This window comes from Oryctolagus cuniculus, chromosome 10, assembly GCF_964237555.1.
Source record: "Oryctolagus cuniculus chromosome 10, mOryCun1.1, whole genome shotgun sequence".
In the NCBI taxonomy this organism is placed as follows: Eukaryota; Metazoa; Chordata; class Mammalia; order Lagomorpha; family Leporidae; genus Oryctolagus; species Oryctolagus cuniculus.
Genome location: NC_091441.1, coordinates 86,206,364 through 86,222,448, shown reverse-complemented (window position 1 = coordinate 86,222,448; position 16,085 = coordinate 86,206,364). Strand labels below are relative to the sequence as shown.

Sequence of the window (16,085 nt, the reverse complement as noted above, 5' to 3'; positions counted from 1 at the left end):
AAGGATTATACAGTTATCTGTTTTTATCTGAGATGTTCCAAGCATTTGAAGAGAGACTCGGTCATAGTCAGCTAAATCAGTAAATACTTCTGAACACCTGCTGAGTGCTAGGGACACAATAATTAACTAGGATCTTTCTCACTTTTTCTCTGTGCTTGATTTTGTGCTGACCCCATTATCCTGGAGTAGGATATAGTATGCTTGTCTAAGATCCTTAAAGCCGAGGCATGAAACTTGATGATTGATCATATGTAAATACCACAGTCAACTCAGAAAATCAAAGAACTGTCTGAACATGAAGAACAGGTGCCAGGGAAGAAAAAATATCAGATACTCAGTTCATAAGGGATGGCAAGCATTTGCTCTCCCATTGCAAACTGCCCCAAATTGAAGCCTTAATCTGTGACTCCCCTTCAGGAATCAAAGAAAGGATGAAGTGGTGAGGAGTGCATTGTACAGTCACCACAACGGAACATCCAAGTCTGACCTCTGTTCCTGTACCTCTAGCCTGAGAGAGTAAGGAACAGTCACAATCTGGGAGAGATGCTTCTCCTTTCTGGGTTGGATATGGACAATCAGCTAGAGAGGAGTATCTAAGTAATATTATATCTATTTTGGAGACAAGAGCCCTTTATTCTGTATTGACCAAGAACAGGGAGCTGGTATATGCATACACCATTTGACAAGGACAACAAAAACTATTGCTTACTGTGTATGGTAACATGCATACATTAGGTACTCAGAATGTATCTGAGTGAAAGGAAATCCTATGTTAAATACATCAGTCAAGTGATGCACCCCTGAATTACCAGAAGATGGTCATAAGTGAAATCAACTGAAAAAAAAACAAAAATCATCTAGTGCAGCAGTTCTCAAACATTAAATCTTCAGACCTCTCGACATTCTTAAAAGACTCTTTGTATTCCTTGGTCATTTTTTTTTCATGTGATTATGTCTGTATTTACCATATTAGATACCAAAACTGACAAAGTTATAAACATACATTTCATTAACCATCAGAACAAAGGCATCATCTCACATCGTAGAGCTTCTATAACACTCCACTGTGCACTTCTGAATGTGAAAATGACAAATAAGGTCTTAGCACCATTGTGAAAATAGTATTGATTTCATGAACCCTCCCCCCCAAAAGAGACATCCCTAAGGGTTTCTGAACCGCAGTTTAAGAATCCCCGATCTGCAGTTTTCAGAAGCAGTAAGATTTTCTGGGAAACTAAGCAATTTCTATGGAATATTAAATTCCCTGAAACAGTTAGTTGTAGCATATGTTCACATCATTTATGCCTGGATTTTTAGTTATCACAGAAGTTGAATTTAGCTTCTATTCACTTCCATTTATGTATTCAGTGAATCAAGACAAAAATCTGTAGAGGATAGACCCTAACCTGCTATGAAAAGAGATTATTGTTTTGCAGTGTTGGTTTTTTCTTTAAATCTTTCCAATAACTGCATACCATTTTCCTTTTCAAGACCTCTTTGACCCTTCTGTGAACAGGTTAGTATTACGAGCTTCATTAAAAATTCCATGTTTTTCCTTTGCTAGATATTGTACAAGATTACCTTTCAATAAAGAAAGGGTGATTTATTTGAAGACAAAATTTCAGGACAGTGACTTGAATAAGCAGAAAGCGTTATAGCTGGACATAATGGAAGAATGTCTCTGATCAGGAAGCAGACTTAAGACCCAGGGACAGAAAGAAACCATCTCACTCTTTTTCCTGGGCAGTTAGAAAAGCAATTTGCTTTCTTCTTCTATCATGTTTACTGGCTTCATTTCTGTAGATGACCTTGGCTTCAAAGATGTTATCAGACCTGAAAAACTCTTTTCTAGTAGCAATGTGAGTTAGCCCTGAGGCTACCATTTAGTTTTAGCTAATTCCAACCAAAGTTAAGTACACAGGAAAGCTATTTCCTCTGGCCATCTTACCAAGTAATCATTTTGCTGAAAGATGGGATCTTCTCTGGTAACACATTACTTTGTATTGACTTTACTGGACCAAGTCCTCTACCACACCCCAATGCATACACACACACACAATCCACATTTTTGCTGATGTTCGAAGTGTGGAGCAAAACACCTGCAGTATTCCCCATGATGGTTTCAGGTCCACTAATTATTTGGCAAATTGATTTTTTAGCCAATGGATATAAAAAATAAAGTTTATGATGTGTCTACCATTATGAAAATTTGCAATTCCTCGCCTGCTGTTCTGTAGGGATCTGGGTAAGATGAGTCCCTGAAAACAGCTAGAGAAATGTGCAGTCTGCCTGAGCATGCCTACAGCAGCATGACAGCAGCAGCGGAACACAAAGGGAAGACAATCCACTGGACAACAAGAATCTCTTTCCATGCACCCATTGCATTGGCTTCCTTTGTGCTCAGCCTCAATCTCCACATCTGTAGAATAGTAATAATGACCTATCAGGGCTGTTGGAAAGCCTAAAGGCAACTGGGACAGGCATTGTGGCACAGCAGGGTAAGCTGCCACTTGGTACACCCACATCCCATATTGAAGTGCCAGTTTGAGTCCTAGCTATCCTGCTTCTGATCAAGCTCTTTCTACATTTGTCTAGGAAGCAGCAGCTGATGGCTTAGGCAGTTGACTTCCTGCCGTCCACATGGGACACTCAGTTGGCTCCTGATTTTAGCCTGGCCCAGCCAGGAAGGAATGAACCCATGGATGGAAGATCAATCTCTCTCTCTCTCTTTCTCCCTTTTAAATAAACAAAATAAATCGTACCAAAAAAAAAAAAAAGTTAATGTGATATGTGAAGCCCATGGTAAAATGGCTGGCCCAAAGTGAGCAATCAATCCCTACTGATATCATCAGTACTATTATCATCATTAATGCCCACATTTCCCCAACTCTCTAGCCACTGTACTTGACTAGTTCCTCTTTAACCTAAAACTTCACTTAAACATTACCTCCCCTAGCAAGCCTTCTCTTATCCCCTCAACTAGATTAGGGTCCCTGTTTACCCTGATCTCCACTCTTACAGCCATTTATTGCAAAGATTTTTTCAAGTGCATGCCTTTTCTTAGAATAAAAACTCTGGGGGAGGTGGGGAGTGGGGAGGTGCTAGGGCATACTAGGTTGTATTATCCATATAGGCAGCGGTTCAAGTACCAGCTGCTCCACTTCTCATCTGGCTCCCTGATGATGGCCTGGGAAAGCAGTGGAAGATCGTCCAGATACTTGCACACCTGTACCTGCATGAAGCTTCTGTTTCGGCCTGACCCAGCCCTGGACATTGCAGCCATTTGGGGAGTGAACCAGTGGTTGGAAGACCTTTCTCTCTCCCCCTCTCTGTGTCTGTAAATATACCTCTAAAATATATAAATAAAATTTTTGAAAAAAACTTAGCATCCCCACATTAATTACTGTGACATCAGCAATCTCTAGTACTCTGCCCAGCGTGTTAGAGGTAGGTGGATGAATGAATGACGCATAGGCTGGGAGCATGGTGCTGTTTCAGGAGCAAAAGTTCCCAGTCCAGCCACTGGAGCACAGCCAGTGTGGAGGTGTACCCTAGAGACACAGATTCTGAAGCAAACCTCTGGTCCCAGCCTGCAGGCAAGACCCTTTGTTGAGTTTCTCCAGTAGAGCCCATAATCAGAAGAATGGCTTTCATTTTCTTATTCTCCGTCCCTTTGGCTCTCCCAGCTTCCAGGCATGGCCTCCCTGGGCCCCAAGGGAGCTGCTGCTTCAAGGAATTGCAGAGTCATGGTAGGTCCCCTGATGTAGGAGCAGAAAGCTTGAGCTCATTTTTCCATTACATGGCTGTCCTGGAGCCTCATCACCTCTCTGAGCATTAGTCTCCTCTGGTGAAACAAGTAGGGCATCTCTTTTCAGAACTGTACAAAGTGACAGCAGGGTCTGCTTTCAAGCAAGTATCTTCTGAGAATCTGCTATGATGTGTTCCTTCTTCTCCTTCCTTTCTTCATTTAGCAAATATTCATTGAGTATTTACTATGAACCAGAAACAGTTAGGTACTCAGTAATAAGGAGGTAGATATGCCTGCCTTTGTGCTGCTTACGATCTAGTAGGAAAGCAGGCTCACAAACAGGATACCTCCAGCCACTGACAAGGCAAAAGACCAATAAGTGGAACAAGATGATAGAATAACCAGGGATGGGATGCATGGTTTAGATCAGGTGGTCCGAGGAAGCCTCCCAAGGGGGTGACATTTGAGCTGAGACCCCAGTGAAGGGATGAAGCCAGCTGTGAACAACAACGTGGGGACAAGTTCGGGGGTGAATTTCATTCCGAGAGAACAAAGAAGCATGATGATAGAAAACTAGTGGGTAAGAGCCAGTTTATTTTGGCCCATATGTGCCCCAGTAAGGGCTTTGCCCATGGCCGTGACTTCAAAGCAGGCCTAGGGAGAAGTTTCACAAGAGGAGTGACAGGCTCAGATTTATGTGTTTAAACGATTTCTGGTTGCTGTGCAGAAAATGAGTTCTTACATATCAGGTTCCAAATGCAACTTGAAAATAGTATGATTAATCTCCTAATCACAGGCAAAGCATTGCAAACATGGGCAACATTATATTTGCTGACAGTAAAGGGCACTTTTGCTAGCCCAAGCTGGTAACTATGTTAAACAGTTCCTAGTTAACTAAAATGAACAATGTTTCCTTGAGTCAGAAACATTTTTTTTTTCCAGAAACGATGGTGATTTTAATCACTGAAGAACTGAGAATTTACAATTCAAAAGCCTCCTGACATGGCAATAGCTTTTCAGCAGTTTAAAGGAAATTGCATGTTGTTCTATATATATAAGCAATTACAGTTTATTTCATTTTAATCGGTATATATATTGAATTTCCTACCCAGCAAGAGTGCTGTTAGGTTCTGTATCCTGAGTATTCAGCAAGGCCAGCTATCATGTTAAGAACAAAATGATAGCAAACAGAAAATGACCAAATATCTGTGTGAATGGCTGGCTTCTTTGACAGCCATATAGTACTTGGTCTCTTTCCAGGTCTTTGATATTACGTTTTGAAAGCATTTAGATTTTAAAAATAAACTATAGTAATTAAACTTGTTCCTTGATTTTGAAATTAGGAAATTCCTTGCAGTTCACATATAAATAACACCTGTAATTGCTAATTCCATTCAAGCACTATAATACATACAATGTTTTCTGTTATCTCATTTGAGCCTCACAAAAACCCCTATAAGGATGGTGCTTTCATTTCCCCCATTTTTCAACTGAGAAAACTGAGATTCAGCAAGTCACGACACTTGCCAAAGATCACACAGCTGATGATTGCTGGAGCTGCTTTTTATTGTCTTTCAATTAGAAGGACAAGAAGCAAAAAGACAGTGTTCCACTGGGCACAAAATGAGGACAAACAGAAGGTATGCTAGGGCCGGGAGTGTGTTGGAAATAACATCTCACTGACTGGTTTCATACTTGAATATTCTTTGCAGTGTTCCCCCAAGGTATGAGAGGAGATGAGCTAACAGGCAAGTTGAAGGACTGCCACTGCTTTAATCATGTTGGACCAAAAATCACAAGGACAAATCAGCTCAGAAAGAGTTCTGCTGCCCTACCCCAAGCTACTGTGTGTTTTCGAATGTTGCATCTTTTAATCCAGTTCTACATATTGTCTATTCATGCAACATTTCTGTGCAAACCAAATAAAATGGATGGATAAGCAGTTGTCATGTGGATGTTCAAGATTTAGAATAACAACAACTCTAAGACTGTTTTGTTTCATAGTTCTCTTGGGTGGAAGACCAAAGTTCAGGGAAGAAAAACAGGAGACTAACAAAGAATTTTCCCTGAAATATACAGATAATGACCTCATTATGTATTTTAATTTGGCAATGGAGAGGCAGTCTGAGTTCTCTATTACTCAAGTTCTATTTGAAGAAACCAAAATTAATAAATCATGGTTTAGTGAGCACAGAAATGCCTCTTTGCAAGCCATTATAAGGGTTTTATAAAGTATTACTTCTCTAAATTCAACTCTAAGCCTTGCCCTGACCTCTGGTGAACCATTCTTTGTTAATCCCTTTGGGGCCTGCATGTTTGCTTTGAAACGTCTGTCTGCCTAATTACAAACTTGGGTGTGTGAGATGGTGAAATTTGAAATGATTTTCCTTACTAACATAGCACACCTTGAATAAAGGGATAAATCTCTTCCTAACATGAGAAAATGAAAACTATATGCTAGTGGTAGAGGAGAGAATACAGTTATTTTCCAGCCTTATCTCCACATTCACGAATACAATTAATAGTGCAGAAAAGAGTATTGTTTGCAGGAACCTTGATCATGCTTTGCAACTCCTAGCTCAGTTCCTTGTGTTTATTTCTTGCCCTTTAAAAAAATATATTATCTTCTCCAGTAGTACAGTAGAAAGGACAGGAAGAATGCAAAGTTATTCTTTTGAAAGACAACATTTTGAGTGAATGCGATTGTTGGAAGTCTTGAAGATGAAACTGTGATTCAACTAAGGTTAGGATGGAAATGTCTAGAAATATGATTCTGACTACATAAACAATGCCATTTACCTCAAGATAAGAAAGTTGGAGGTCGTTCCTTGGGTGCAGCAATGAGTTTCGGTACCAACATCTTGGTTTCCACTGACCTTCATGAAACAGTGAGCACCGTTAGAATCGCTGAGGTTCTTAGAAGGATGTCGGTGCTCTGAATTGTTTTATAGTTCTGCTTGCTTCGATCTTGGATAGAGGGCAGAAATGACCCCCTTTTCTCAACAGAGGCGTCGCAGGTCTACTTACCCTTCCCAACATCTAGGGAACAGATCTTGCACTTCATATAAACTATTCCCATTCGCAAGCTCAAAACTTCAACCTTGTTGACAGCTAAAGCAACCTGAGCCCAACTGCTGGGGCCTCCTTTTGGTTTTCATCACAATGGTGTATTTCCCAGGTGTGTGCTCCATAGAGACCTTCAACTCTTCTGCCTTTTTTTTTTTACCACAAAAAGATGCTAAACTTTAGGCTCTGTAAAGGCAGACTCTGTAATCCGATTCTGACCACAACATAAAACTGTGCCTTATAAGGTGCTGGTGGCATAAAGGCCAAGCTTGCTCTAACCAAGATGACTCCTTAGAACTACTTTGAAATCACCTGTAAGCCAAGAAACTTGTAGAAGAAATAGCCCCCAGCTCACATATTCTTCCCATGATTGCTGTCCTGAAGAGAGATGAATGAATGTGACAAGTGAGAGGGCCATTAGAAAAACTAGCAGTGGTCTAAGAAGTCAACAAATGTGTGATTTATAAGGACAATCAATAGCATTATATTTTTATATGGAAGATTAAGGGCAAGAGTGGTAGGGTCAGACAAACTGCATTTCATGGTACTTACTTCAATAAGTCTCTTCACTTCTGCATAGGGGTACAATAAGGTAACAGCAAGCACAACATCCGGCTTGGAGGCTTAAGTGAGATAATGTACAAAAGCATTTGGCATGGTGGCTGGGCTAGTACAGGCTCAACAAATATCAATCAGTGATTGGCATTCAGTAGCAGGGGAAGTGAAATCACCATCATTGTCCTGAACAGCATCAGGCACAGTAAGAAAACCAGGAGAAGGGACAGAGAGTGTTTTGCCCTCGTTGACTTCCTTGGCAATCTTTACTCCCACCCTCCCTGACTCACGGCCTTCCTATCTTAGGGTCTGTGGTAGCCAGCACCCTGGGGCTCAATAACTCACAGTTGAATGGAGGAAGGATTTGAGCACAATGTTGCAGCCCATGGTTTGGGAAACCTAGAAATGAGATTTGGGCCATGAGGATAATAATTTCGAGCTGGGTGTCAGGAATCCTGGCTTCTAGATGTGCCTCTTCTCTGGGCCACCTTAGGTGATTCTTTCAAGATGATAGAGTTATAACTTCCCTGTCTACAAATGTGGAGAGAGAAAAGAACCTAGATGCAGTGTGTCCAAGGGCACGTGGACTCTCGGGATTTGTAGACTAGTCATTTATGTATGGACCACTGAAGCTGAGAAAGTAGGGAGAGAGGGTATGGTTGTGTGCACCTCTGTGAATGTATACAAAAACACACTTATTCTGCACACACACACACACGGCAAACAAAACCTGACCTAAAACCAGACCTGTGAAAAAATAAAGCAGCAGGATTAAGTCCTTGTCAACTGGCAAAAAGGACTGAAATGGGAACAACAGCAAATGACCAGGTCAAGAAAAGGCAAGATCAGCTCCCGCTGCCCTCAGCTCCTCCCTCAGTCACTTGAATTCCAACTTTCAGAAATTCAATGACAGCAGCTTGCTTCCCCACACTCTTCCCATTTCCACACCTGGTTTGTGGCCACATCACTGCCCCTGGGACATGTTATTACTGTCTCACACTGAGCCACCCACAGATAAGAGATTTTATCCCATTTTCTTGACACTCGGTGAAAGATACCATCAATAATTTCAAGAGTCTTTTTACCAGATGACCATAATAGTACACTGCTCCCTAGAGATCAATCTGTGCCGTATTTCACTGAACGGCCCTCTTTCAGTCAGGAACCACACTCTGATGGTTGCAATTTCTACATGTATGTCATCAAGTTTGTTTGCCTCCTGCTTGGTTCGGAGGCATATGTTGAAATTACCCAGGAACATATTTGGGAAGCAGAAGGTTTTTAGTAACTGTGTATTGGTTGCTCTATAGGAATTCAACCGTATCACTGCTGGGTACCTTGGACAAGGCCAATTCACATACCTCTAGGTAGCTGCAAGAATGCAAGAATGCTGGAAGCATCCTATTCAGCAGAAACTGTCAGCCCACCATTAGAGGAAAAGACAGAGAAAAGCTGGCTTGGTTATTTTTGTGCCAGCATTCAACTGGACATACAAGGATGCTGTGGTTGGTAAAGCCAGAGCAGCACAAATATGCAGTGGTTACTGGTGTAGGTGCCGCCTCATCTGCTTGCACCCAAGATTGCTCTCAGCCATCACTAGTCACATGCCCTGGGCAAGCTCACTGCTCACTCCAAACCTCAGTTGCTTCATCGATAAAACAGTGGTAGTGATAGTCCCTCCCCAAGAAAGTTGTTCTAAGCATTAAGGGAGATACAAGTAGGTCAAGAACCTAGCATAATGTGTAAAGGTCCAAAAATGTTGTTGTTTTTATAAACATTGTTTTTAATAAAGCAACAAGCTCCAGTTTTCCTGAAGCAATAGTTACATTTAATATTTTCCCAGGCCCTACAAACAGAACTCAAAACCATGAGTGCTCAGCAATTCGTTTAGTTTAATTGAAGCACCAGTGAAATGCTTTAAATTGTTCCATATAACTGTTGGTAAAAACATTTTTTAAAGAAAGCAATGACTGTAAAGTGGAGGCCTTTCGTTGATAGACACAATGCAGTAAAACCCAGCAAAATTCAATTACCCCTTGATTGGGTCAGGCCAGCCAAGAAGGAAATTATACTTTGAAATCAACAAATTGGATTTGGTCCCTTCTGCAGCCTCAGCAATTGCTCCCTAGCTGGTTCCGCACAGGATCAGAGGTGGCCCTGTCTGCCTCCAGATTCTGTAGAGAGACACGCTTGATCTGCAGAGAACAGTCTCTAAATGAATGCCATTTGCTTCCAAAGTTATTATGGCTGCAAAACACACGCTGACTAAATTGTCCCCATCCAGAATACATATGTACTTATACATATAGAAAACTATTGATTAAAAGAACTCATATACGTATAGCCATTTATGCTCTCATATTGCATTCAGATTGCTTAATGATATGAACTATTATGCTCCCACTATTTAGAGCTTCATAGATTAGCTACTAATTTAGAGCTTCATTTCCCTGTCCCTTCTTTGTCCTGATTTTACTCCTGTGTGGCTTGTACAATAAATACCCAACTATAGATCACTGTTATTAATAAGCACAGCTTATTTTTTAATGATTTTTGGGCCTTCTATAAATTAGCAAAATTGACAATTCCTGAAAGTCAACACAATAAGTTAGCAGCAGGGAAATGGTGTTACTCAGCTGGCTGTAGACCACGAGTAGTTCTTGTGTTTGCCCCGTCTCACTCACTGCCCTCAGTACCCAGAGATTGTGGCCCCAGTTTGTGCGTATCATCTGAGGGACATGGCATGCTAGCCACACATGGCTGCCTCCTTGGCACCTGTGCACATCTCCACATGGGAGGCAAAATGGTTCTGGTTTTGCACATGTTGATACTCTGAAAATCTTTCCAGTCTTTGTCTCACAAAAAAGACCAAAATCTATAACCTGGCTCCCGAGGCCTCCCAACAGGGACCCTGAGGTTATTCTGCATCTCATCCTATGCCACCCACCCCCTTTCTCACCATCTCCCAGCCTCCCAAACCACAGTGCGTTTCTCCATGTGCTCCACTCCTCACCTTATGCAGAGGGTTAGTGCATGTTCTTTCCTACCTATTGTCTGACAATTTTCCCAAGGAAAAATTTCTCACACCATACATCTCACAAACTCACCCTTCTAACATGGACAAGCCAGAGGCTTGCATTATATTCACAGAACATCAGTAACCACAGTCAATTACAGAAGATTCTCAATATCGCCTAACCTCCGGGGCCAGCATTGTGGCATAGTAGGTTAAGAGGTGCCTGCATCCCATATGGGTGCTACTTTGTGTCCTGGCTGCTCCCCTCCAATCCAGCCCCCTGTTGATGGCCAAACTGTTGGGACTCCTGCTACCTAAGTGGAAGAATTGAATGATGCTTCAGGCATTGGACTCAGTCTCAGCCATCGCAGCTATCTGGGGAAGAAATCAGCAGATGGAAGTACTCTTGCTCACTCACTCACTCTGTCTCTTCCTCTCTCTGTGACTTTGAAACAAATTTTTTTTAAAAAAGAAATTGTATACCCCTTAGTTATCATCCCCACTTCTCCCATGCCCTGCCTCCTGCCCTATCCAAGACATACACAAATCTGCTTTACATAAATTTAAATAGATTTGCCTATTCTAGACATTTCATACAAACAGAATCATACAATGTGTGGTCTTGTGACTGCCTTCATTCATTTAGAACATATCCACGATTCATCCAAGTTGTAGTATATTTTAGTACTTCATTTCTTTTTATTGTCAGTTAAGATTCTGCCATATGGATACATCGTATTTCATTTATTCTTAAGTTGACAGACTATGGCTGCTCCTACTTTTGGGATATTATGAATATTCTTATACAAATAGTATTTTTATTTTTTATTTATTTGTGTATGTATTTGAGAGGCAGATAGAGTGCTGCTCTCTGAGTCACTGGTGGTTCACTACCCAAATGCCTTCAGCAGCCAGAATTGGACCCGGTGGAAGCTGGGAACCAAGCTGGAGCCAGAAACTCAGTGCAAGCCTCATACATGGCTATCAGTGAGCAGGAGCCTCAGGTGGTGACCTACGTCATACCTAAGAGCATTAATTGATAAATTAACAACAGGAGTCACTGTGCACTAACTCCCCATGCAGGACCTCTGTCCTAAATGAGTTGTATTATGAGAGTTAATTGTAAAACTTGTTATCAAACAGTTTGTGTGTGTGTTTGTGTGTGTGTGTGCAAATAGTTGAAATCTTTACTTAGTATAGAGTTGGTCTTCTGTGCATAAAGTTAATTAAAAATGAATTTTAATGGAGAATAGGACTGGGCATGGAGTGGTTGGGAGTGTGGATGGGGGGGCAGATATGGTAGGAAGAATATTTATGTTCCTAAAGTTGTACTTATGAAATTTGTAGCCCTTAAACAAAAAGTTTTTTGGGGAAAAAAGAGATTTTGTTGTAAAAATATTTCAGACCTGCACATGATGGGGAGCTTCAAAAAGTTGAAGGAAAATGTATATTATGAGGAAACTGTGCATCAGATGGACTTAATGCACTTTACTTATCTGTTGATAAGTATGAATTATTTCTAGTTTTTTGATACTGTAAATAAAACTACCCTAAACCTTTTTTAAAAAAAAATTTCAGCACTCTGAAGTTGCTGATTTGCATGTATCTGTAATCCATTTCAAAGTTAAAGGTGACCTGTGCAGTGTACATCAGAATTTACACTATAGGAACCTATCTTGAGGTTGGTTGCTACTTCCTCATTTTGTTCTAATTGATTCATGAAGAAGGCTGAATTTTTATTTTGTCTGTGTGCTGAAAATGTATAGTAGGCATGAAACATGAACTTCCATAATGTAGATACTCATGAATATTTGGTTGCAAAGAGTATCAAACTTGTTGAATAAATCCTCTATCAAAATAAAGAGAAATCTGATATCTTAAAATGTGTTAAATGTATGATATATTAAAATATAATAAGAAAAGTGTATACTCTCTGAAAATAATCCATAGCAGAAAAATGGAGATGATTACACAATAAACCTTTTGTTTTTCAGTGCACCTACAGACGGAACTGTCAAGAAGTGTTTTAGTATTTCTGGCAAGTGCAGGAAACGGGTGCTGTAATATACCTGTAATGAATGTTTCTATTTTCCTGAGTTTTATTGGAGCTGTGCACCTGTATGTCTGGTTTTTTTTGTTTTACATCCTTTGTAAGGAAAGTCAATAACCACAAGCAAAATCAAATTAACTACATAAATAGTTCTTTTTTTAATCAAATAGTAAATAAAAAAGAACGTGTTTTTGAAAAATAAGGAACTCAGGGGAAGGAAAATTTCCTGCTTTATCTGTCAAGTAGGCCAATCTCCTAGTTTGGGGATGGAGCCCTGGAATAGACATTTTTAACAAGGCCTCTAGTAACTCCAATGCCAGTGGCCCCTGACCTTCACTTTGAAAAAATATTTATTCTAGCTAATGTCCTCATTTTTAAAAAATGTTAATGTAGAAGTTAAAAGATCAGGCTCTGGAATCAGGTTCAAGTGTAAATCCTTGTGGCCCCATATTTATTCACCATGTGGCTTAAGACAAATTATTCCTAGGTGACGTTACAAAGAGTCTGTCTATGCCACAATTGGCCTAATAATCCAATATGTTAGTTGCAATTATTATTTTTTTACCCTTATCACCATTATTCAAATTGGAAGAGAGTGTGCATAACAAACCTGTTTTAAAGAGATGAGATTTTTCTTAGTGAGAAAAATACTTTCTAATCATGAGCTAGGAATTTACCAGGTTGATCAATAGCTTGATCATCACTGTTAGTTCCACAGATAATTTCTGGGTGGTACTTTATTGATAAAATAAGCCTCATCCGTGTCTGTTTTCAAGTGCCTCCCTAAGAAGAGTTTCTGAAGAATTCTGACTTCTATATTAAATTACAGTTTACCACCTAGTTCTGGTCCATTGAGCTGCTGTATAGGTTATAACACATCTTTCTTAGGTGTCATTTGCTGAGCGTAAAGTACTGCCCAAGGACTTAAACAGACATTTTTCAAAAAAAGGAAATCCAATGGCCAAAAGACACATGAAAAAGTGTTCAGGATCACTAGCTACATAGCAGTATGAAAAAAAAAAAAATCTGGTCATTTGCAACAAAATGGATAAATCTGGAAAACATCGTACTTAGTGAAATAAGCCAGTCCCAAAGGGACAAATACCATATGTTCTTCCTGATCTGTGATAAATAATAGAGCACCTAAAATGCAATCAGCAAAAGTGAAATTGACACTTTGAGAAGGGATGACTTTGGCGGCCCTTGTCTTGCCTGTCAAGGAATAGGGTTTTTGTTTTTTTGTGTGTGCATACCTTTCAAATAAACCAAATAAGCATTTTTTTAAAAAATATTAAGATATATAAGTCATCTTGCAGAATTCAGAATGTCCATTCACTTAACCAAGTACTGAGTGCCCCACAAGTGTCAGGCTTTGGGAACACACAAAGAAGGAAACCAAGATCCCCACTATTTTGGAGATATCATAACCACTGCGAAGAGGGCAGAGGAGGCCAAAACAAAAATCATCAGATACATTAGCAAGACAGCTTCGCTGGGAGAGGAGTGGTATGAATGACATCCAACAGGATGGTGTGATGGAAAATGTTCAAAGGAAAGAGCTTGAGATTAAAGGCCAGAAAACATCTTCTGTAAGATGTTTACACTGATGCCTGAATGCCAAGAAGCCAGCCATGGGCAAGGAGCCTGCCAAGGGGTAGAGTGATTCAGGAGAAGGAAATCATCTATGGGAGGACCTCAGGACTACAACTGAGAAACAGCAAGCAGGGCCCATATGATGGGAGCAAGCTAATGAAAGCCAAAGTAATAGGTGGAGAAGTTGGGGACATCGCTGGGGGCCCAGGATTAAAGCCCTGGCAGGCCATGCTATGGAGAAAGGGCATGGAGAACTTCAGAAGGAGATGCCAAAGGCTAACCCGGCACTGTTTGTGGTTCCCTTTCCCCTTCGCTGCTGTTCTTAGGCTGACCAGCTCTTGTGAAACCCAAATTGAATGGTATTCACAGCAGTTTTGTTTCCATGTTTCCAGCTATAATGCATAAATTCCTCAACTAATGTGCCATGTTAACATGTCATAAAATACCCAAGTGATACCTCACTCTACTGCAGGGGTGGTGAACGTGCAACCCCTGTGCCTTATAAAGCCTGCAAAATCATCTGGTCTGGTCCTGCCAAGGCAACTCGAAAGTCAGCAAATCCCCACGAGGCTCAGTTTTAAGTGGATAATGTTGTATGGCCCATGAATATCATAATTATCCAAGTGGCCCTTGGCAGGAACATAGATTCCCCACTCCTGCTAGGAGCACTCTCTTCTTGCCTCTGCCTGGCAGTTCTAAGAGTGTCTTCTCACATCTGCCCCTTTAGGTTGTACCAGGTGGCATTTGAGGTGCCTACTTGTGAGGGAAAGACACGGCAGAAGCTGGCATTGATTGGCGACTCCTCATCTTCAGCAGAGTTCTTCGTCACCGTGGCTGTGTTCGCCTTCCTCTACTCTCTGGCCGCCACCGTCGTTTACATTTTCTTCCAGAACAAGTACCGAGAAAACAACCGGGGCCCACTCATAGTAAGTGGTTCTCTTTTGGAAATAACTGTTTCTATCTCTTCGAATGTCTTTTGCTAATGCTTTTGAACAGCTGTATGGTTACCCGAGCCCTTGGGGCAGGTACTTGACAGAAAATCGTATTCTTTTTTATCCAAGTTTCTTGGATCTACAAGAGGTTAGATGTCTATCAACCACTTGTGCCCTGCATTTGGAAACTATAAAGACTTGACAAAAATCTCCAGAGATAAATGATTGGAAATCTTAAGGGCTCAAGGAAGGAGTAGGGAGGCTTGCTGCTGGTTTGTTTGCATTTCCGGCACCAGGGAGTAAGTCACCCATTTTTCTCACTGGTGCTCATTTGAAACGTGTTATCCCCTTAGTTTATGATACCCTGGGCAGAAAACTGTTTGAAGATGCAATTCATCTCTGGATGTCTCTCCTTTCCCATTTAGCTCACTGTCAACCATCTCCACCACCCCTTCCCTACCTCTACTCTCTGTTACCTTATACAATGCTCCAAAGACTCATAGGGGTGACATCAATGTGATCTGGCATCTCTACTCACAGGCACTCATACATCTAGGGGGCCACAATAATTCTCATGGGCATGGCTGATTTTAAGTACATGAATTTTAAATATCTCAACCTTCACTGGTACATTTGCCTAAAATTTATCTTCCTGAGAATATGTTGCATCTGAAAATATCTCACTCTTATTTCCTAATTGCCTACTCTGATCTTACAAAAGACAAATCTTCTCCACCTTCCAAAATCTTACAACAAAGTGTATTTATAGAATAGAAAACATCTTACACACTCAAAAAAAAAACCTTTTGAAATACTGGTGTTAATGCTGACAAAAATGAGTGATTCTATGTCTAGGTAACATACTTTTGGGGATATAAGGAATGTTCCACTGTTTTGCTTTCACTAAAATTAAAAGTCATAATCTACCTTTCAGTTGATGGATTATTAAAAAAACGGTTCTTATGATAGATTACTATTCACTCTTGGACCTGTACCTCAGAAGCAAAGAAATCAATGACATTGCTGCAGCAAAACCACATCCATTTCTGTGCACTCACTCATTTGAGCAAGTTTCTCAGCATTTGTCTATAAAATAGCAGAAACAAAATTCATACTGAATCATGT

At 40.6% G+C, this 16,085-nt stretch overlaps 1 protein-coding gene and 1 long non-coding RNA gene across 4 annotated transcripts in view; one reads left to right on the top strand and one right to left on the bottom strand.

The window, feature by feature from the left end:
- Positions 1 to 16,085, bottom strand: part of LOC127486064 (uncharacterized) — a 147,234-nt gene that overhangs the window by 61,267 nt on the left and 69,882 nt on the right. The gene's annotated exons all lie outside the window — the stretch shown is intronic.
- The window catches only part of SYNPR (synaptoporin), a 364,988-nt gene that overhangs the window by 289,223 nt on the left and 59,680 nt on the right, over positions 1 to 16,085 (top strand). For both annotated transcript variants that reach the window (XM_002713284.5, XM_017343927.3), the window contains one exon: positions 14,756 to 14,954. In XM_002713284.5, the coding sequence (XP_002713330.1) occupies positions 14,756 to 14,954 (199 nt within the window). The remainder of the gene's footprint in view (positions 1 to 14,755; positions 14,955 to 16,085) is intronic.